Source organism: Cherax quadricarinatus, chromosome 85 (genome assembly GCF_038502225.1).
Source record: "Cherax quadricarinatus isolate ZL_2023a chromosome 85, ASM3850222v1, whole genome shotgun sequence".
Lineage (NCBI taxonomy): Eukaryota > Metazoa > Arthropoda > Malacostraca > Decapoda > Parastacidae > Cherax > Cherax quadricarinatus.
The window spans coordinates 10984729-11007933 of NC_091376.1; the positions used below are offsets into that span (position 1 = coordinate 10984729).

General features: G+C 44.8%; 2 protein-coding genes across 2 annotated transcripts in view; both read left to right on the top strand.

The window, feature by feature from the left end:
* Window positions 1-9921, top strand: part of LOC128703178 (uncharacterized) — a 37882-nt gene extending 27961 nt beyond the window's left edge. Inside the window, exons 10-15 of the mRNA XM_070103360.1 lie at window positions 6121-6239; window positions 6537-6702; window positions 6902-7066; window positions 7515-7660; window positions 8234-8333; window positions 9739-9921. Of these exons, the coding sequence (XP_069959461.1) occupies window positions 6121-6239; window positions 6537-6702; window positions 6902-7066; window positions 7515-7660; window positions 8234-8333; window positions 9739-9846 (804 nt within the window). The 3' untranslated portion in view covers window positions 9847-9921. The remainder of the gene's footprint in view (window positions 1-6120; window positions 6240-6536; window positions 6703-6901; window positions 7067-7514; window positions 7661-8233; window positions 8334-9738) is intronic.
* The window catches only part of LOC128703286 (uncharacterized), a gene marked incomplete in the record, with an annotated part of 161142 nt that overhangs the window by 115680 nt on the left and 22257 nt on the right, over window positions 1-23205 (top strand).

The following is a 23205-nucleotide window of genomic DNA, read 5'->3' on the forward strand; positions in this document are numbered from 1 at the left end:
TGTTGTTGGTCTTGTGAGAGGAGGTTCATCTGTTGTTGGTCTTGTGAGAGGAGGTTCATCTGTTGTTGGTCTTGTGAGAGGAGGTTCATCTGTTGTTGGTCTTGTGAGAGGAGGTTCATCTGTTGTTGGTCTTGTGAGAGGAGGTTCATCTGTTGTTGGTCTTGTGAGAAGAGGTTCATCTGTTGTTGGTCTTGTGAGAGGAGGTTCATCTGTTGTTGGTCTTGTGAGAAGAGGTTCATCTGTTGTTGGTCTTGTGAGAAGAGGTTCATCTATTGTTGGTCTTGTGAAAAGAGGTTCATCTGTTGTTGGTCTTGTGAGAAGAGGTTCATCTGTTGTTGGTCTTGTGAGAAGAGGTTCATCTGTTGTTGGTCTTGTGAGAAGAGGTTCATCTATTGTTGGTCTTGTGAAAAGAGGCTCATCTATTGTTGGTCTTGTGAGAGAGGGTTCATCTGTTGTTGGTCTTGTGAGAGGAGGTTCATCTGTTGTTGGTCTTGTGAGAAGAGGTTCATCTATTGTTGGTCTTGTGAAAAGAGGTTCATCTGTTGTTGGTCTTGTGAGAAGAGGTTCATCTGTTGTTGGTCTTGTGAGAAGAGGTTCATCTGTTGTTGGTCTTGTGAGAAGAGGTTCATCTATTGTTGGTCTTGTGAAAAGAGGCTCATCTATTGTTGGTCTTGTGAGAGAGGGTTCATCTGTTGTTGGTCTTGTGAAAAGAGGTTCATCTGTTGTTGGTCTTGTGAGAGGAGGTTCATCTGTTGTTGGTCTTGTGAGAAGAGGTTCATCTGTTGTTGGTCTTGTGAGAGGAGGTTCATCTGTTGTTGGTCTTGTGAGAAGAGGTTCATCTGTTGTTAGTCTTGTGAGAAGAGGTTCATCTGTTGTTGGTCTTGTGAGAGGAGGTTCATCTGTTGTTGGTCTTGTGAGAAGAGGTTCATCTATTGTTGGTCTTGTGAAAAGAGGCTCATCTATTGTTGGTCTTGTGAGAGAGGGTTCATCTGTTGTTGGTCTTGTGAGAAGAGGTTCATCTATTGTTGGTCTTGTGAAAAGAGGCTCATCTATTGTTGGTCTTGTGAGAGAGGGTTCATCTGTTGTTGGTCTTGTGAGAGGAGGTTCATCTGTTGTTGGTCTTGTGAGAGGAGGTTCATCTGTTGTTGGTCTTGTGAGAGGAGGTTCATCTGTTGTTGGTCTTGTGAGAGGAGGTTCATCTGTTGTTGGTCTTGTGAGAGGAGGTTCATCTGTTGTTGGTCTTGTGAGAGGAGGTTCATCTGTTGTTGGTCTTGTGAGAAGAGGTTCATCTGTTGTTGGTCTTGTGAGAAGAGGTTCATCTGTTGTTGGTCTTGTGAGAAGAGGTTCATCTATTGTTGGTCTTGTGAAAAGAGGCTCATCTATTGTTGGTCTTGTGAGAGAGGGTTCATCTGTTGTTGGTCTTGTGAGAGGAGGTTCATCTGTTGTTGGTCTTGTGAGAAGAGGTTCATCTATTGTTGGTCTTGTGAAAAGAGGTTCATCTGTTGTTGGTCTTGTGAGAAGAGGTTCATCTGTTGTTGGTCTTGTGAGAAGAGGTTCATCTGTTGTTGGTCTTGTGAGAAGAGGTTCATCTATTGTTGGTCTTGTGAAAAGAGGCTCATCTATTGTTGGTCTTGTGAGAGAGGGTTCATCTGTTGTTGGTCTTGTGAGAGGAGGTTCATCTGTTGTTGGTCTTGTGAGAAGAGGTTCATCTATTGTTGGTCTTGTGAAAAGAGGCTCATCTATTGTTGGTCTTGTGAGAGAGGGTTCATCTGTTGTTGGTCTTGTGAGAAGAGGTTCATCTATTGTTGGTCTTGTGAAAAGAGGCTCATCTATTGTTGGTCTTGTGAGAGAGGGTTCATCTGTTGTTGGTCTTGTGAGAGGAGGTTCATCTGTTGTTTGTCTTGTGAGAGGAGGTTCATCTGTTGTTGGTCTTGTGAGAGGAGGTTCATCTGTTGTTGGTCTTGTGAGAGGAGGTTCATCTGTTGTTGGTCTTGTGAGAAGAGGTTCATCTGTTGTTGGTCTTGTGAGAGGAGGTTCATCTGTTGTTGGTCTTGTGAGAAGAGGTTCATCTGTTGTTGGTCTTGTGAGAAGAGGTTCATCTGTTGTTGGTCTTGTGAGAGGAGGTTCATCTGTTGTCGGTCTTGTGAGAAGAGGTTCATCTGTTGTTGGTCTTGTGAGAAGAGGTTCATCTGTTGTTGGTCTTGTGAGAGGAGGTTCATCTGTTGTTGGTCTTGTGAGAAGAGGTTCATCTGTTGTTGGTCTTGTGAGAAGAGGTTCATCTGTTGTTGGGTCTTGTGAGAGGAGGTTCATCTGTTGTTGGTCTTGTGAGAAGAGGTTCATCTGTTGTTGGTCTTGTGAGAAGAGGTTCATCTGTTGTTGGGTCTTGTGAGAGGAGGTTCATCTGTTGTTGGTCTTGTGAGAGGAGGTTCATCTGTTGTTGGTCTTGTGAGAAGAGGTTCATCTGTTGTTGGTCTTGTGAGAAGAGGTTCATCTGTTGTTGGGTCTTGTGAGAGGAGGTTCATCTGTTGTTGGTCTTGTGAGAGGAGGTTCATCTGTTGTTGGTCTTGTGAGAGAAGGTTCATCTGTTGTTGGTCTTGTGAGAGGAGGTTCATCTGTTGTTGGTCTTGTGAGAGGAGGTTCATCTGTTGTTGGTCTTGTGAGAAGAGGTTCATCTGTTGTTGGGTCTTGTGAGAGGAGGTTCATCTGTTGTTGGTCTTGTGAGAGGAGGTTCATCTGTTGTTGGTCTTGTGAGAGAAGGTTCATCTGTTGTTGGTCTTGTGAGAAGAGGTTCATCTATTGTTGGTCTTGTGAAAAGAGGTTCATCTGTTGTTGGTCTTGTGAGAAGAGGTTCATCTGTTGTTGGTCTTGTGAGAAGAGGTTCATCTGTTGTTGGTCTTGTGAGAAGAGGTTCATCTATTGTTGGTCTTGTGAAAAGAGGCTCATCTATTGTTGGTCTTGTGAGAGAGGGTTCATCTGTTGTTGGTCTTGTGAGAGGAGGTTCATCTGTTGTTGGTCTTGTGAGAAGAGGTTCATCTATTGTTGGTCTTGTGAAAAGAGGCTCATCTATTGTTGGTCTTGTGAGAGAGGGTTCATCTGTTGTTGGTCTTGTGAGAAGAGGTTCATCTATTGTTGGTCTTGTGAAAAGAGGATCATCTATTGTTGGTCTTGTGAGAGAGGGTTCATCTGTTGTTGGTGTTGTGAGAGGAGGTTCGTCTGTTGTTGGTCTTGTGAGAGGAGGTTCATCTGTTGTTGGTCTTGTGAGAGGAGGTTCATCTGTTGTTGGTCTTGTGAGAGGAGGTTCATCTGTTGTTGGTCTTGTGAGAAGATGTTCATCTGTTGTTGGTCTTGTGCGAAGAGGTTCATCTGTTGTTGGTCTTGTGAGAAGAGGTTCATCTGTTGTTGGTCTTGTGAGAGAAGGTTCATCTGTTGTTGGTCTTGTGAGAGAAGGTTCATCTGTTGTTGGTCTTGTGAGAGGAGGTTCATCTGTTGTTGGTCTTGTGAGAAGAGGCTCATCTATTGTTGGTCTTGTGAAAAGAGGTTCATCTGTTGTTGGTCTTGTAAGAGAGGGTTCATCTGTTGTTGGTCTTGTGAGAAGAGGTTCATCTGTTGTTGGGTCTTGTGAGAGGAGGTTCATCTGTTGTTGGTCTTGTGAGAGGAGGTTCATCTGTTGTTGGTCTTGTGAGAGAAGGTTCATCTGTTGTTGGTCTTGTGAGAAGAGGTTCATCTATTGTTGGTCTTGTGAAAAGAGGTTCATCTGTTGTTGGTCTTGTGAGAAGAGGTTAATCTGTTGTTGGTCTTGTGAGAAGAGGTTCATCTATTGTTGGTCTTGTGAAAAGAGGCTCATCTATTGTTGGTCTTGTGAGAGAGGGTTCATCTGTTGTTGGTCTTGTGAGAGGAGGTTCATCTGTTGTTGGTCTTGTGAGAGGAGGTTCATCTGTTGTTGGTCTTGTGAGAGGAGGTTCATCTGTTGTTGGTCTTGTGAGAGGAGGTTCATCTGTTGTTTGTCTTGTGAGAGGAGGTTCATCTGTTGTTGGTCTTGTGCAAAGAGGTTCATCTGTTGTTGGTCTTGTGAGAAGAGGTTCATCTGTTGTTGGTCTTGTGAGAGAAGGTTCATCTGTTGTTGGTCTTGTGAGAGAAGGTTCATCTGTTGTTGGTCTTGTGAGAGGAGGTTCATCTGTTGTTGGTCTTGTGAGAAGAGGCTCATCTATTGTTGGTCTTGTGAAAAGAGGTTCATCTGTTGTTGGTCTTGAAAGAGAGGGTTCATCTGTTGTTGGTCTTGTGAGAAGAGGTTCATCTGTTGTTGGTCTTGTGAGAGGAGGTTCATCTGTTGTTGGCCTTGTGAGGGGAGGTTCATCTGTTGTTGGTCTTGTGAGAGGAGGTTCATCTGTTGTTGGTCTTGTGAGAGGAGGTTCATCTGTTGTTGGTCTTGTGAGAGGAGGTTCATCTGTTGTTGGTCTTGTGAGAAGAGGTTCATCTGTTGTTGGTCTTGTGAGAGAAGGTTCATCTGTTGTTGGTCTTGTGAGAAGAGGTTCATCTCTTGTTGGTCTTGTGAGAGGAGGTTCATCTGTTGTTGGTCTTGTGAGAAGAGGCTCATCTATTGTTGGTCTTGTGAAAAGAGGTTCATCTGTTGTTGGTCTTGTGAGAGAGGGTTCATCTGTTGTTGGTCTTGTGAGAAGAGGCTCATCTGTTGTTGGTCTTGTTAGAGGAGGTTCATCTGTTGTTGGTCTTGTTAGAGGAGGTTCATCTGTTGTTGGTCTTGTTAGAGGAGGTTCATCTGTTGTTGGTCTTGTGAGAAGATGTTCATCTGTTGTTGGTCTTGTTAGAGGAGGTTCATCTGTTGTTGGTCTTGTGAGAAGAGGCTTATCTATTGTTGGTCTTGTGAGAAGAGGTTTATATGTTGTTGGTCTTGTGAGAAGAGGTTCATCTGTTGTTGATCTTGTGAGAAGAGGTTTATCTGTTGTTGATCTTATGAGAAGAGCTTTATCTGTTGTTGGTCTTGTGAGAAGATGTTTATCTGTTGTTGATCTTGTGAGAAGAGGTTTATCTGTTGTTGATGTTGTGAGAAGAGCTTTATCTGTTGTTGATCTTGTGAGAAGAGGTTTATCTGTTGTTGATCTTGTGAGAAGAGGTTTATCTGTTGTTGATCTTGTGAGAGGAAGTTCATCTGTTGTTGGTCTTGTGAGAGGAGGTTCATCTGTTGTTGGTCTTGTGAGAGGAGGTTTATCTGTTGTTGGTCTTGTGAGAGGAGGTTCATCTCTTGTTGGTCTTGTGAGAAGAGGTTCATCTGTTGTTGGTCTTGTGAGAGGAGGTTTATCTGTTGTTGGTCTTGTGAGAGGAGGTTCATCTCTTGTTGGTCTTGTGAGAAGAGGTTCATCTGTTGTTGGTCTTGTGAGAGGAGGTTCATCTGTTGTTGGTCTTGTGAGAGGAGGTTCATCTCGTACATTCGTTATCTGTAGTGTTGTGGTCTTTCTGTTTCTCCAGTGATTCTTAAGTTCATATATTTGTATTTATTTCTCTCTGGTTGTCGACATTTAATAACTTCTTATTACAGTTTATCTCGCCAAGGTCTTGTGTGTTTACATTTCCCTCAACTTGTTGGTATCAAATTCCAATTTAATGTTATGTGGATTTAATGACAACGGCATACACTAAGGACATCTTGATTGCGTACATTACAGTTCTGCAACCTTGGTTACTCTAAATATATCAGATAAATATGTCTAAAGTGCATGCACTCGCGTTATTCGACTGGTGTGGGTCGCATCCTGGGGACAAACTTAACCTAATTTGCCTGAAATGCTCTGCATAACCAGGGGCTTTTTATATAGTTTTTTTTTTTCTTATTCCCCGGTATTCTCCCGGCCCGGGTCTTTTCCGAGTAGTGGTGACCCGGCCTTGGCTCCCTATCTCGGGAGTATCTCGAGACCTAAGTACCCCCTCATCTTTGGGTTTTATATAGTATGTCATTTATGTTAGTTATGGTCTGTATAAGTTGTTTCGTGTACTTGTAGAAATAAACATTATTATTATAGTTATAAGTATTATTATTACTATTATTATTACAGGTATCGTTATACCTCCTGACTTCTTCAAGCGTTATGTTCCTTGATTCTTTTCCAGGATGCGGACCCATCGTACTCGGAGGAGGTGCTGCAGGTGGCCAAGGAGCTCTACGACTTCGCGAACAACTTCCGGGAGAACTACGATGTGTCTATCGAAGACGCTTACTACTACTACCAGTAAGTTGAGACGATTTTGCTAGTCGTGCATGTATATTATACATGTCATTTCTCTACATCTATGGTTGTATCGGGCTACAAGTGTATATTACAGCATATTGCTAGTCAAGTAAGACAGTGGATAAACAATGAGACACAATACAGGTGTTGACACAATACAGGCATTGTGTCAACACCTTTGTAAAAATCAGAGTAAACTTCCTTATTTACTTATACTCTTCTCAGTTCAATACAATTCCTGATTATCACTCATAGTATAGTAGTACTCAAGTGACTATAATCTCACCCTCTCCACAGCTCCTTCAATGGGTACGGTGATGAGCTGTGCTGGGCGGCACTGTGGTTAGCCAGGGCCACGGGAGATGACACTTACCTCACTCGTGCCAGAGAAAACTATGACGAGTTTGACATCAGTGGCTATTTAGGCACTCTGGGGTGGGATGACAAACGTGGTGGAGTATTTGTAAGTTACCTTTCACTAGCATTTTAAAGGAACTTCTAATATATATCATAATACCATTACTTTAACAGTTCAGAACTAGTCGACAATTCCATTACTTCAACTCGTCTACGTCTCTGTTTATTCATCAACAGTCGTTCATTACAACCTAAACTGAGTTCTTATTTCTTAAAGTTCATAAAATCGTCTTTTGTCTTTTCAGTCACTCTTTTGGCTGTTGACTGGAGATTCTCAGTACTCTGACCTCTTCGTTGCATACCTCAACTGGTTGAAGAACGAAGCGGACTATACCCCTGAGGGTTTAGTGGCACTCAGTGACTGGGGTTCGAATCGTGCAGCTGCTAACGTTGCCTTTATGGCTTTGTGGGTGAGTTTATCCTCAATGAAGACTAAGAAAAACGTTGTAGAATAAGCTTTTGCTGGTACAACGTTTCGCTCTCTGTAGAGGTTTATCATGACTTGATAAAACTCTTCATATAGCGAAACGTTATCTTGATTGAAGCTTGTTTTGTAATGTCTTCGGCAAGTCGCCTCTGCAAGGACCAGTTGACTGGGGAAGAAATTGGGTTATATATGGATATTTCCTCTCTGGAGTTAGTATCTTATGTTATTTTGAGTTATTAACTACACCTGGGCTAATAATCTTAAATTATCTTGGTTTTCTAACCCTCCAGGGCTAATAATCTTGTATTATCCTGGGTTATTATTAAAGATATGCTTTATTTTTCATTTTTTTCCAAAATCACAGCCTGAGATTCGGGTAAATTATATTACGAATTTAGTAACAAGACGTTTATACGTATTTTTATTTCCAGGCCGCCAAAAACGGCTTCGATACAGAATCCAACCAGGAGTGGGCCAGGAGGCAGATCGGCCAGATGCTGGGAGACAACCCTAAGTACCAGTCCTTCGTTGTGGGCTACGGTGTGAACCCTCCTGAGAAGCCTCACCACCGCTCCAGGTTTGTAAATACACATAAAACAAGGCTCTTGATGCAAGGAGAGAGAGAGAATGGGTCAAGTAGCGGCTCCACGAGGAGGCGGGACCAGGAGTTGTCTCTCCCAGGGTGAACTTTGAGGAAAGAATAGAAGAACTGAACTTGACAGCTGTAGAAAGGAAGAGGATTTAATGAGACATAATTTCGACATACATGTTACTAGGAAGATTTGATGAGGATAACAACAGACATTAATTTAAGAGTAAAGATCATCTGGCCTTGATAGATCACAAATTAGCTCAGAAAACTGAGCTAAATTTCTCAATTTTGATTAGCATTTTCGGTGTTAAAATATGCTTTATCATTTTGGAAATTATTTATTAATGTTTATGGGACACAAACAGCCGCTTTTTCCTATAATTGCAAATTATAGGTATTTTCAAACAGGTATTTACACCCTGGGTGATCTGGCAACTCTGTTAGAATTCGTTCAGAACTGGTTCAGTATCCTCTTGAAAACGTCATCCTTTGCATAAAGGGAATCAGAGATTTACAAGAGGAATTCACTTTTTATCTGACCTCTTTTTCTCTTTCTAGCTCCTGTCCCAGTCTTCCAGAAAGCTGTATCGGGGCATTTAACAACCCAGGACCCAACCCACAGACACTCTACGGTGCCCTAGTTGGCGGTCCAGGCTTGGTAAGTCACACATCACATATGAAAAGAAACGTTTAAGTGCAGTACAGGACATTGGAGGAAACGTTTCGCCCCAAGTGGCTTCTTCAGTTCTAATTAGGACTGAAGAAGCCATTCGTGGCGAAACGTTTCCTCCTGCACTGTACGTAAAGGTTTTTCCACATCTTGTTGGTGTCGCCATTTTCACAGATTATGGTTTGGTCAAAATATATTTTCCAAACCTGTTAGGTCTTAGGAATCTCCAAGAATAACAGTGATTGAAGGTGTTAATGTTTTGATCCAAAATCAGTCCCACGTTTCACAAAACTTAGCAATTATTATCAATAAGAATGACCTATGGAACTTTCCATTCATTTATTTCCTTCCTTTTGTTTATAACTGATAACTGGAGAAGTTTCATTTGCTGGTTTTTAATTCAATCGACTGTACCGGTTTGGATCCTTGACATGTACTCACTTAATTGTGGTTGCAAGGGTCGAGACTCAGTTTCTGGCCCCGAGCGATCAAATGTGATCGGACCAGAACTTCAAAAATTTACCTCACCTAAGTTTGGGTTACGTGTATTGTTCCAGTCATATTATTGTAATTTTCTGTTTTTGGATTAAAACATTACGGCCACAATTCATCTGTACATTAATTTCAAGAATAACTTTCTTTCTGAAATAAGAATGCCTTTTTTTTCAACACGTTGGTCGTCTCCCACCGAGGCAGGGTGACCCAAAAAGAAACACTTTCACCATCATTCACACTACCACTGTCTTTGCAGAGGGTCCCAGATACGTTTAGATGTCATTCCAAACAGCCAGTATCCCAAACCCCTCCTGTACATGTCAGATATATTTTACAAGTACTGATAAATACACATCCTCGGTGTATATACTGTGTATGCAAGTGTTCTCTGTTTCTTTAACTCTCTTTATGTTCTTTTAACCTTTTTTCTTCTTGTTGTGTTCTCTGTTCTACCGTTTTTTACCTTTTGTCATCTGAACTTATTTTTCTATATAATGAAGCTCTCGCCCTCAAATAACCAAGAAATGCCTTTATCCACGACTGGTCATGGACCGGACAGCGGGGGTGTTGACCCCCGGAACACCCTCCAGGTATACTCCAGGCATATTCCAGGTATAATCCAGGTGTACCCCAGGTATACAACTCTTCTTATGCTTCATTTTTTGGGGGGTAATTTGCACTGGGAATCAATCTTGCGACCTCACTAAAGTGCCACAAAGAGTCTTGCTGCTGACGTAAATGATCGAGTCGTCTTGTGACTAAAAGTTTGTCACGACGAATGGACTTCGAATGCCAGTGAGGTCGTCAGATGGATTTCCAGTCCATCTTGAATACAAAATTTGCTTCTTCGATAGGATGGAATCTGATTTCGTGGAGTGTAAAAATTTCTTGATCACAGGACGGGAATTACACTGACGACCGCGGGGACTACCAGCACAACGAGGTGGCTTGTGACTACAACGCTGCCTTCACCGGAGCTCTGGCTGCTTTAGCTGAAATAAGCTAAATGTACAGACCAAAATGATGGATGATAACGCCTGCTCTGCAGGCAAAACGTTTCGTAAATAAAGATATCCAAATATCCATGTGTCTCATTCAATAAATCCAGACCCAGAGTTAATGCACCCTAGGCCTACCTCGGGAATTTCCTACCTCGCTTCCATATACATTTCTCTTCACTAGATTAATAAAATGAGTCAATATCCGAAGTAAAACAACAAATTTCTTTTATCATCCAAGTCGTTCTCCTCCAAGGTAACGCGACTTAAAAAAGAAACACACATTCACCATCATTCAACCCATAGATGTTTTTTTATAGTGGTGAGTAGACAATACAAGGTCAATTACCCTTCAAATCGCAACATCCCTGTCAATATATTTAGTGAAACTGATAAAAAATCTGAAATTTTCAGTCTTATCTCAGTAAGTTTGCATTAGCTATTCGCCTCTTCAACACAGAGTTGGAATTTGTGGTCAGGACCAAAAGGTAGCCAAGAGGAAGACAGAGACAGAAGAATGACGAATTTGTCATACTGGTTCATAGTTTATCTGTAAATATGGGTGAAATTTGATTACTGTAAATGTGTGAAACACACGTACATATATACATACATACATACATACATACATACATACATACATACATACATACATACATACATACATACATACATACATACATACACACACACATACACACACACACACGGAGCCAGGAGCTATGAATCGACCCCTGCAATCACAAATACGCGAGTACACAATGTTTACCCTCGTGCGCCTTATTCTACCAGTCAGTGGAATTCTGATTCATAAACTAAAGTAAATGATTAGCATATATGCGGTGAGAAACAACATATTGATGATATATCGACATATTGAAGAATAAGTGATGCTCAGGATAGTTTCCAGGTCTTGAGGGACTGATCACCTCAAAACTACTGCTGTCTCTAGTGTTGTTTACGTCTGTATTCGAATAAAAAAAAATCTGTGGTGCACAAGAAACGTTTCGGGAATAAAGATAACAGTTTCGGGCAATTAAGATATCCAAAGTGTTACACATGTGTCTTATTCATCAATAAAGATACCCAAGTGTTGTAAATGTTTCTTGAAAGTTAAGACACATGTGCAACATCTGGATATCTTTATTGTAGACGTTTCGCCAACCAGTGGCTTTATCAATACAGATTCTAGGACATAATTAGAAGACAGTAAAACTATATACAAAAGATGAGGTAATCAGTCCCTCAGCCTTGGAGTTAGTGTTGACAGCATCGTGGTAGAGGAGAATCTGGAGCAAAGGCAAGAAGACTGGCGGTTATATAGGCGTCAGTGGATCAGGACGTGTAGCAGACGAGGGCATAGTCACTGGTAGGCGGGATTCCCCAGTGGAAGTAGGTCCTTCCCAAAGAAATGGGTTAGTTGTAGCAGCCGTGAAGAAGGTCTTGTAGATGTCCTCGTCTGGTGCACGTCCTGATCCACTGACGCCTATATAACCACCCGCAGAGTCCCTGTTGTCTTTTATGTCGTCTTCGTTATTGTTTATCCAGGCTTAGCAGTTGGGTCTAGTCCTGACTCTTCTCTCTTCGACTCAAGACATTCCTCTCACCGTCTATTCTTCGCACTGTCCCCACTTGCCCCTCGCCCGTCGTGGGTCCTTACCTGTGAGTCCTTGATTGATTTTGCTCCAGATTCTCCTCCACCACGATGCTGTCAACACTAACTCCAAGGCTGAGGGACTGATTACCTCATCTTTTGTATATAGTTCTACAGTCTTCCAATTATGTCCTAGAATCTGTATTGATAAAGCCACTGGATGGCGAAACGTCTACAATAAAGATATCCAGATGTTGCACACGTGTCTTAACTTTCATATTGTCGGTATTTTATCTTTCTTGCACTACATGTGTCTTATTCATCAATAAAAATACCTAAGTCTTGTACATGTGTCTTATTCATCAGTAAAGATACCGAAGTGTTGTACATGTGTCTTATTCATCAGCTTGTCAGTGTTGTGTACCATCAATAATACAAACTGAAGAAAATAACTGGGTAAACAGCAAGAAATAAAGTACCACAATAACAACAAGTATATTACTCAATTAGTGCACAATAACCAATACATTGCAGACGAAATTTTACTCAGCGTTTAGGTCCGGGACCATTATTAAGTTGTAACTTGCAAATGGTCTTGGATAGAACGAAACGTTGCTTGAAGTATTTTCTCCAAATTGTGAGTTTGAGAATTGTTCCAATTGCGGTATTGTGATTTAAATTCTTCGTTAATTGATGACTGTTGTTGCAGTCTTAATTTTTAAAGGGGTTGGAGGGGTAAGCCAGCGGAACACCTCGGTCTAATGACCAAAAGCTCCAGTGGTGGGTCATCATATGACCCCGAGTCAGGAATTACCTGTCAAACTTAGTTTCGTTTTCTCAGTAAAGGTCACTCGAACTTAGTTTCGTCTTCTCAGTAAAAGTCACTCGAACTTAGTTTCGTCTTCTCAGTAAAGGTCACTCGAGTTTAGTTTCATCTTCTCAGTAAAGGTCACTCGAACTTAGTTTCGTCTTCTCAGTAAAGGTCACTCGAACTTAGTTTTGTCTTCTCAGTAAAAGTCACTCGAACTTAGTTCCTTCTCAGTAAAAGTCACTCGAACTTAGTTTCGTCTTCTCAGTAAAGGTCACTCGAACTTAGTTCCTTCTCAGTAAAAGTCACTCGAACTTAGTTTCGTCTTCTCAGTAAAGGTCACTCGAGTTTAGTTTCATCTTCTCAGTAAAAGTCACTCGAACTTAGTTTCATCTTCTCAGTAAAGGTCACTCGAACTTAGTTTCGTCTTCTCAGTAAAGGTCACTCGAACTTAGTTTTGTCTTCTCAGTAAAAGTCACTCGAACTTAGTTTCGTCTTCTCAATAAAGTTCACAGTGTAACGTGAAGGAAATATGCACTCGGGAGAGATGGGAAATCCTCCATGTGTGTACCAAATGACGTACCTCTCTCTCTCACACAGTATCTCTACTGACGCACGACGGTGTAAACAACGTCAGGTGATGGGTTTGTGTGTCTATCAGACGAGCCCTGGAGACTAACATCTGTTGGTGGGACTGTCGGAGGACTGGTCTGTGACCGGTCCTTGTGTGTCCATCAGACGAGCCCTGGGGACTAACATCTGTTGGTGGGACTGTCGGAGGACTGGTCTGTGACCGGACCTTGTGTGTCCATCAGACGAGCCCTGGAGACTAACATCTGTTGGTGGAACTGTCGGAGGACTGGTCTGTGACCTTCGTGGAAGTTTCAGGTCTTTGCATGCATGAAAGGTTGTTATACGAGAACCCACTCAGTGGAGGCTTTGATCCTGTGATCGATGTCTTCCGCTGGCTTTTCCGTCCGCCCGTAAAAGTTAATAATAACACCTAAAACGGGTGTCCCGTAGGTTGATTGGTAGCGCACTCAGCTCACACACTGAGACCCATGGTTCGATCCTCCTTTAAGAGTGAAAACATTTCGACGTGTTTCTTTAAGGCACCTGCTGTCCATGTTCACCTAGCAGAAAGTAGGTACCTAGGTGTTAGTTGACTGGTGTTAACCTAATTTGTCTGAAATGTTCTACATAAGCAGGGACTTTCTATATAGTCATACAGCACTTGGAGAATGGGAGGCATATTTTTTGAAGAACCTACTTTGTATGGGCCAGTAGGCCTGTTGCAGTGTTCCACCATTCTTATATTCTTCTGTATGATTCGAGGAAGATGGTGGTAGTGGTTGACTCCAATCTCTCATATCAAAAGCCCTTCACCAGCATAAACCCCTTGAAGGGTTAAACCCACCCGTATAAAACAAAAACCAGTCCGCTCTTCATTTACCCCGAATCCTGCTCTCACTCCAACTGGACATTGAATCCCCCCAAAACACCTGTCTCCATTAACTCCAGTCTAACATGTTCACAGGTGTCCAGATTCTCAAGCCCTTCCCTGTCTCCTAATCAAAACACAACCACTGTGATAGGCCTACTGGCCTACTCCGGGCAAACCCGGTAAACAATATGTAACACGTGTGTATCTATCTTTTTTACATCAAATTTTTCGTCCACACACAAGTTTTTAGTTGAATACAGAGGTGAGTATAGTAAGAATTAAAAAATAATTAAAATAATTCAAAAAGAATTAATTAAAAGAAATAGGCTTATTCAGTCGAGTATTGAGGAGTTGGTAGAAGCAGTAATGATTTGAAGATGATATAATCAGTCCATCACCCTTGAGGATGTAGTTTTGAGGTGGTCAGTCCCTCAGCCTGGAGAAGACTTTTGTTCCATGGTCTGGAACAATGTGAGGTCGAAGTGGCAGTATGGAGACTTGTATACTGTCAGAAGGTGAGGTGTAGTTCACTAGTAGAAGAAAGAATGCAATCATTGAGAGGTCAGGTATCTCTCACATCCAACCAAGACACTTAACTGTTGCATATGGGTCTAACTTACTAACATATTAGTATTGTATACCATTTTCATACTGTGTCAGGCACTGCAACACAACTGTATCTTGGTACAGAAATCAACTTGGGCAAACTTTTTCAAGTGAGAAGAGATGGATTTAAGGGGGACCTGACCTCTCTATGAATACATTTTTTTCTACTAGTGGACTACACCTCACCTTCTGACAGTATATAAGTCTCTATGTATCCATATTATCACTTCAACTTCCCATTGTTCCAGAAAATGGAACAAAACTCTTCTCCAGACTGAGAGTCTGACCACCCCAAAACTACGTCTTGAAAGGTGATGGACTGGTTACATGGTCTTTACATATATACTGCTTCTGCTAACTCTTCTGTACTCGACTGAAGAGCCTACTGTGTAGGCGAAACGTTTCCATAAAAAGATACCTAACTGTTGCACATGTGTCTTATCATAGAAGATAGAAAAAGAAGAAGGAGAAGAAGCAATGAAGAAGAAAAGAAGACAAGAGTTATCCTTATCTGGCCCTACAGATAAAACAACTTGGTGAAAACGTCAAAAAATTCCCACAATATCTCACTTTTCAGAGTAAATCCACATCTCCAGCACACATTAAATCATACTTACGCGTAACACCTCTGGAAGTGGGATCACTCTAATAAGATCATCGGAACATTACCAATAAGTTGAAGAAATAAGACACACACGCAACACACGTGTCTTATTCATGAAGTGGGAAAGAGACTCTCGACTGGGTATATAAGAGGTCGCTTAGTGGCATCAAGCGCCACAGTCCTCTTCTACAGCAGACATGACTGGTGTCCTGGTGAAGACCTGCCTGCTGGGGGCCCTGGCCCTCACCCTCCTACACTCAGGTACCCATGTTTTTGAAACACATTGGTCTTTAATTTTGTTTTCACTTAAGTGCACGGTTTCACTGTGACTTTTAACGAAAGCGCACGGTTTCACTGTCACTTTTAACGAAAGCGCACGGTTTCACTGCCACTTTTAACGAAAGTGCACGGTTTCACTGTTACTTTTAACGAAAGCGCACGGTTTCACTGTCACTTTTAACGAAAGCGCACAGTTTTACTGTTACTTTTAACGAAAGCGCACGGTTTCACTCACTTTTAACGAAATCGCACGGTTTCACTGTCACTTTTAACGAAAGTGCACGGTTTCACTGTCACTTTTAACGAAAGCGCACGGTTTCACTGTCACTTTTAACGAAAGCGCACGGTTTCATTGTCACTTCTAACGAAAGCGCAAGGTTTCACTGTCACTTTTAACGAAAGCGCACGGTTTCACTGTCACTTTTAACGAAAGCACACGGTTTCACTGTCACTTTTAACGAAAACGCACGGTTTTACTGTCACTTTTAACGAAAACACACGGTTTCACTGTCACTTTTAACGAAAGTGCACGGTTTCACTGTCACTTTTAACGAAAGTGCACGGTTTCACTGTCACTTTTAACGAAAGTGCACGGTTTCACTGTCACTTTTAACGAAAGTGCACGGTTTCACTGTCACTTTTAACGAAAGTGCACGGTTTCACTGTCACTTTTAACGAAAGTGCACGGTTTCACTGTCACTTTTAACGAAAGTGCACGGTTTCACTGTCACTTTTAACGAAAGTGCACGGTTTCACTGTCACTTTTAACGAAAGTGCACGGTTTCACTGTCGCTTTTAACGAAAGTGCACGGTTTCACTGTCACTTTTAACGAAAGTGCACGATTTCACTGTCACTTTTAACGAAAGTGCACGGTTTCACTGTCACTTTTAACGAAAGTGCACGGTTTCACTGTCACTTTTAACGAAAGTGCACGGTTTCACTGTCACTTTTAACGAAAGTGCACGGTTTCACTGTCACTTTTAACGAAAGTGCACGGTTTCACTGTCGCTTTTAACGAAAGTGCACGGTTTCACTGTCACTTTTAACGAAAGTGCACGGTTTCACTGTCACTTTTAACGAAAGTGCACGGTTTCACTGTCACTTTTAACGAAAGTGCACGGTTTCACTGTCACTTTTAACGAAAGTGCACGGTTTCACTGTCACTTTTAACGAAAGTGCACGGTTTCACTGTCACTTTTGAAGACAGACACTTACGTAGTATTTATAAATCTTGATCCTCAATAAAGGTTCCCAAATATTACACAAGCGACTTATTCTTCAACTTGTCGATTTTCTAAACCAATTACGTCATATATGTGAGTGTGTTGTTCCAGCCAGTGTTGTTCCAGCCACAGTGTTGTTCCAGCCACAGTGTTGTTCCAGCCAGTGTTGTTCCAGCCACAGTGTTGTTCCAGCCACAGTGTTGTTCCAGCCAGTGTTGTTCCAACCAGTGTTGTTCCAGCCACAGTGTTGTTCCAGCCAGTGTTGTTCCAGCCACAGTGTTGTTCCAGCCACAGTGTTGTTCCAGCCACAGTGTTGTTCCAGCCAGTGTTGTTCCAACCAGTGTTGTTCCAGCCACAGTGTTGTTCCAGCCACAGTGTTGTTCCAGCCAGTGTTGTTCCAGCCACAGTGTTGTTCCAGCCAGTGTTGTTCCAGCCACAGTGTTGTTCCAGCCACAGTGTTGTTCCAGCCACAGTGTTGTTCCAGCCACAGTGTTGTTCCAGCCAGTGTTGTTCCAACCAGTGTTGTTCCAGCCACAGTGTTGTTCCAGCCACAGTGTTGTTCCAGCCAGTGTTGTTCCAACCAGTGTTGTTCCAGCCACAGTGTTGTTCAAGCCACAGTGTTGTTCCAGCCAGTGTTGTTCCAGCCACAGTGTTGTTCCAGCCAGTGTTGTTCCAGTCAGTGTTGTTCCAGCCAGTGTTGTTCCAACCAGTGTTGTTCCAGCCACAGTGTTGTTCCAGCCAGTGTTGTTCCAGCCACAGTGTTGTTCCAGCCAGTGTTGTTCCAACTAGTGTTGTTCCAGCCAGTGTTGTTCCAGCCACAGTGTTGTTCCAGCCAGTGTTGTTCCAGCCAGTGTTGTTCCAGCCAGTGTTGTTCCAACCAGTGTTGTTCCAGCCAGTGTTGTTCCAGCCACAGTGTTGTTCCAGCCACAGTGTTGTTCCAGCCACAGTGTTGTTCCAGCCACAGTGTTGTTCCAGCCACAGTGTTGTTCCAGCCACAGTGTTGTTCCAGCCAGTGTTGTTCCAGCCACAGTGTTGTTCCAGCCAGTGTTTTTCCAGCCACAGTGTTGTTCCAGCCACAGTGTTGTTCCAGCCACAGTGTTGTTCCAGCCACAGTGTTGTTCCAGCCACAGTGCTGTTCCAGCCACAGTGTTGTTCCAGCCAGTGTTGTTCCAGCCACAAGTGTTGTTCCAGCCAGTGTTGTTCCAGCCAGTGTTGTTCCAGCCACAGTGTTGTTCCAGCCAGTGTTGTTCCAACCAGTGTTGTTCCAGCCACAGTGTTGTTCCAGCCACAGTGTTGTTCCAGCCAGTGTTGTTCCAACCAGTGTTGTTCCAGCCACAGTGTTGTTCCAGCCACAGTGTTGTTCCAGCCAGTGTTGTTCCAACCAGTGTTGTTCCAGCCACAGTGTTGTTCCAGCCACAGTGTTGTTCCAGCCAGTGTTGTTCCAGCCACAGTGTTGTTCCAGCCACAGTGTTATTCCAGCCACAGTGTTATTCTAGCCAGTGTTGTTCCAGCCAGTGTTGTTCCAGCCACAGTGTTGTTCCAGCCAGTGTTGTTCCAGCCAGTGTTGTTCCAGCCACAGTGTTGTTCCAGCCACAGTGTTATTCCAGCCAGTGTTGTTCCAGCCAGTGTTGTTCCAGCCAGTGTTGTTCCAGCCACAGTGTTGTTCCAGCCACAGTGTTATTCCAGCCAGTGTTGTTCCAGCCAGTGTTGTTCCAGCCAGTGTTGTTCCAGCCACAGTGTTGTTCCAGCCACAGTGTTATTCCAGCCAGTGTTGTTCCAGCCAGTGTTGTTCCAGCCAGTGTTGTTCCAGCCACAGTGTTGTTCCAGCCAGTGTTGTTCCAGCCAGTGTTGTTCCAGCCAGTGTTGTTCCAGCCACAGTGTTGTTCCAGCCAGTGTTGTTCCAGCCAGTGTTGTTCCAGCCACAGTGTTGTTCCAGCCAGTGTTGTTCCAGCCAGTGTTGTTCCAGCCAGTGTTGTTCCAGCCAGTGTTGTTCCAGCCTGTGTTGTTCCAGCCACAGTGTTGTTCCAGCCAGTGTTGTTCCAGCCAGTGTTGTTCCAGCCAGTGTTGTTCCAGCCAGTGTTGTTCCAGCCAGTGTTGTTCCAGCCAGTGTTGTTCCAGCCACAGTGTTGTTCCAGCCAGTGTTGTTCCAGCCAGTGTTGTTCCAGCCAGTGTTGTTCCAGCCACAGTGTTGTTCCAGCCAGTGTTGTTCCAGCCAGTGTTGTTCCAGCCACAGTGTTGTTCCAGCCAGTGTTGTTTCAGCCAGTGTTGTTCCAGCCAGTGTTGTTCCAGCCAGTGTTGCTCCAGCCAGTGTTGTTCCAGCCACAGTTTTGTTCCAGCCAGTGTTGTTCCAGCCAGTGTTGTTCCAGCCAGTGTTGTTCCAGCCAGTGTTGTTCCAGCCACAGTGTTGTTCCAGCCAGTGTTGTTCCAGCCAGTGTTGTTCCAGCCACAGTGTTGTTCCAGCCACAGTGTTGTTCCAGCCACAGTGTTGTTCCAGCCACAGTGTTGTTCCAGCTACAGTGTTGTTCCAGCCAGTGTTGTTCCAGCCACAGTGTTGTTCCAGCCACAGTGTTGTTCCAGCCAGTGTTGTTCCAGCCACAGTGTTGTTCCAGCCACAGTGTTGTTCCAGCCAGTGTTGTTCCAGCCACAGTGTTGTTCCAGCCACAGTGTTGTTCCAGCCACAGTGTTGTTCCAGCCACAGTGTTGTTCCAACCACAGTGTTGTTCCAGCCACAGTGTTGTTCCAGCCACAGTGTTGTTCCAGCCACAGTGTTGTTCCAGCCACAGTGTTGTTCCAGCCACAGTGTTGTTCCAGCCACAGTGTTGTTCCAGCCACAGTGTTGTTCCAGCCACAGTGTTGTTCCAGCCACAGTGTTGTTCCAGTTACAGTGTTGTTCCAGCCAGTGTTGTTCCAGCCACAGTGTTGTTCCAGCCAGTGTTGTTCCAGCCAGTGTTGTTCCAGCCACAGTGTTGTTCCAGCCACAGTGTTGTTCCAGCCAGTGTTGTTCCAGCCAGTGTTGTTCCAGCCACAGTGTTGTTCCAGCCACAGTGTTGTTCCAGCCACAGTGTTGTTCCAGCCACAGTGTTGTTCCAGCCACAGTGTTGTTCCAGCCACAGTGTTGTTCCAGCCAGTGTTGTTCCAGCCACAGTGTTGTTCCAGCCACAGTGTTGTTCCAGCCACAGTGTTGTTCCAGCCACAGTGTTGTTCCAGCCACAGTGTTGTTCCAGCCAGTGTTGTTCCAGCCACAGTGTTGTTCCAGCCACAGTGTTGTTCCAGCCAGTGTTGTTCCAGCCACAGTGTTGTTCCAGCCACAGTGTTGTTCCAGCCAGTGTTGTTCCAGCCCAGTGTTGTTCCAGCCACAGTGTTGTTCCAGCCACAGTGTTGTTCCAGCCCAGTGTTGTTCCACCACAGTGTTGTTCCAGCCACAGTGTTGTTCCAGCCACAGTGTTGTTCCAGCCACAGTGCTGTTCCAGCCACAGTGTTGTTCCAGCCACAGTGTTGTTCCAGCCACAGTGTTGTTCCAGCCAGTGTTATTCCAGCCACAGTGTTGTTCCAGCCACAGTGTTGTTCCAGCCACAGTGTTGTAACAGACAGTGTTGTTCCAGCCACTGTGTTGTTCCAGCCAGTGTTGTTCCAGCCAGTGTTGTTCCAGCCACAGTGTTGTTCCAGCCACAGTGTTGTTCCAGCCACAGTGTTGTTCCAGCCACAGTGTTGTTCCAGCCACAGTGTTGTTCCAGCCACAGTGTTGTTCCAGCTACAGTGTTGTTCCAGCCAGTGTTGTTCCAGCCACAGTGTTGTTCCAGCCACTGTGTTGTTCCAGCCACAGTGTTGTTCCATCCACAGTGTTGTTCCAGCCACAGTGTTGTTCCAGCCACAGTGTTGTTCCAGCTACAGTGTTGTTCCAGCCAATGTTGTTCCAGCCACAGTGTTGTTCCAGCCACAGTGTTGTTCCAGCCACAGTGTTGTTCCAGCCACAGTGTTGTTCCAGCCACAGTGTTATTCCAGCCACAGTGTTGTTCCAGCCACAGTGTTGTTTCAGCCACAGTGTTGTTCCAGCCACAGTGTTGTTCCAGCCACAGTGTTGTTCCAGCCACAGTGTTGTTCCAGCCACAGTGTTGTTCCAGCCACAGTGTTGTTCCAGCCACAGTGTTGTTCCAGCCACAGTGTTGTTCCAGCCACAGTGTTGTTCCAGTCACAGTGTTGTTCCAGCCACAGTGCTGTTCCAGCCACAGTGTTGTTCCAGCCACAGTGTTGTTCCAGCCACAGTGTTGTTCCAGCCACAATGTTGTTCCAGCCACAGTGTTGTTACAGCTACAGTGTTGTTCCAGCCACAGTGTTGTTCCAGCCACAGTGTTGTTCCAGCCACAGTGTTGTTCCAGCCACAGTGTTGTTCCTACAGTGTTGTTCCAGCCACAGTGTTGTTCCAGCCACAGTGTGTTTCCAGCCAGTGTTGTTCCAGCCACAGTGTTGTTCCAGCCAGTGTTGTTCCAGCCACAGTGTTGTTCCAGCCACAGTGTTGTTCCAGCCAGTGTTGTTCCAGCCAGTGTTGTTCCAGCCACAGTGTTGTTCCAGCCACAGTGTTGTTCCAGCCACAGTGTTGTTCCAGCCACAGTGTTGTTCCAGCCACAGTGTTGTTCCAGCCACAGTGTTGTTCCAGCCAGTGTTGTTCCAGCCACAGTGTTGTTCCAGCCACAGTGTTGTTCCAGCCAGTGTTGTTCCAGCCACAGTGTTGTTCCAGCCACAGTGTTGTTCCAGCCAGTGTTGTTCCAGCCACAGTGTTGTTCCAGCCACAGTGTTGTTCCAGCCAGTGTTGTTCCAGCCACAGTGTTGTTCCAGCCACAGTGTTGTTCCAGCCAGTGTTGTTCCAGCCACAGTGTTGTTCCAGCCACAGTGTTGTTCCAGCCACAGTGTTGTTCCAGCCCAGTGTTGTTCCACCACAGTGTTGTTCCAGCCACAGTGTTGTTCCAGCCACAGTGTTGTTCCAGCCACAGTGTTGTTCCAGCCACAGTGTTGTTCCAGCCACAGTGTTGTTCCAGCCACAGTGTTGTTCCAGCCACAGTGTTGTTCCAGCCACAGTGTTGTTCCAGCCACAGTGTTGTTCCAGCCACAGTGTTGTTCCAGCCACAGTGTTGTTCCAGCCACAGTGTTGTTCCAGCCACAGTGTTGTTCCAGCCACAGTGTTGTTCCAGCCACAGTGTTGTTCCAGCGACAGTGTTGTTTCAGCAACAGTGTTGTTCCAGCCACTGTGTTGTTCCAGCCACAGTGTTGTTCCATCCACAGTGTTGTTCCAGCCACAGTGTTGTTCCAGCCACAGTGTTGTTCCAGCCACAGTGTTGTTCCAGCCACAGTGTTGTTCCAGCCACAGTGTTGTTCCAGCCAGTGTTGTTCCAGCCACAGTGTTGTTCCAGCCACAGTGTTGTTCCAGCCACAGTGTTGTTTCAGCCACAGTGTTGTTCCAGCCACAGTGTTGTTCCAGCTACAGTGTTGTTCCAGCCACAGTGTTGTTCCAGCCACAGTGTTGTTCCAGCCACAGTGTTGTTCCAGCCACAGTGTTGTTCCAGCCACAGTGTTGTTCCAGCCACAGTGTTGTTCCAGCCACAGTGTTGTTCCAGCCACAGTGTTGTTTCAGCCACAGTGTTGTTCCAGCCACAGTGTTGTTCCAGCTACAGTGTTGTTTCAGCCACAGTGTTGTTCCAGCCACAGTGTTGTTCCAGCCACAGTGTTGTTCCAGCCACAGTGTTGTTCCAGCCACAGTGTTGTTCCAGCCACAGTGTTGTTCCAGCCACAGTGTTGTTCCAGTCACAGTGTTGTTCCAGCCACAGTGTTGTTCCAGCCACAGTGTTGTTCCAGCTACAGTGTTGTTCCAGCCAGTGTTGTTCCAGCCACAGTGTTGTTCCATCCACAGTGTTGTTCCAGCTACAGTGTTGTTCCAGCCACAGTGTTGTTCCAGCCACAGTGTTGTTCCAGCCACAGTGTTGTTCCAGCTACAGTGTTGTTCCTGCCAGTGTTGTTCCAGCCACAGTGTTGTTCCAGCCACAGTGTGTTTCCAGCCAGTGTTGTTCCAGCCACAGTGTTGTTCCAGCCACAGTGTTGTTCCAGCCACAGTGTTGTTCCAGCCACAGTGTTGTTCCAGCTTCAGTGTTGTTCCAGCCAGTGTTATTCCAGCCACAGTGTTGTTCCAGCCACAGTGTTGTTCCAGCCACATTGTTGTTCCAGCCAGTGTTGTTCCAGCCACATTGTTGTTCCAGCCAGTGTTGTTCCAGCCACAGTGTTGTTCCAGCCACAGTGTTATTCAAGCCAGTGTTGTTCCAGCCAGTGTTGTTCCAGCCACAGTGTTGTTCCAGCCACAGTGTTGTTCCAGCCACATTGTTGTTCCAGCCACAGTGTTGTTCCAGCCAGTGTTGTTCCAGCCAGTGTTGTTCCAGCCACAGTGTTGTTCCAGCCACAGTGTTGTTCCAGCCACAGTGTTGTTCCAGCCAGTGTTGTTCCAGCCAGTGTTGTTCCAGCCACAGTGTTGTTCCAGCCACAGTGTTGTTCCAGCCAGTGTTGTTCCAGCCACAGTGTTGTCCCAGCCACAGTGTTGTTCCAGCCACAGTGTTGTTCCAGCCACAGTGTTGTTCCATCCAGTGTTGTTCCAGCCACAGTGTTGTTCCAGCCACAGTGTTGTTCCAGCCACAGTGTTGCTCCAGCCACAGTGCTGTTCCAGCCACAGTGTTGTTCCAGCCACAGTGTTGTTCCAGCCACAGTGTTGTTCCAGCCACAGTGTTGTTCCAGCCACAGTGTTGTTCCAGCCACAGTGTTGTTCCAACCA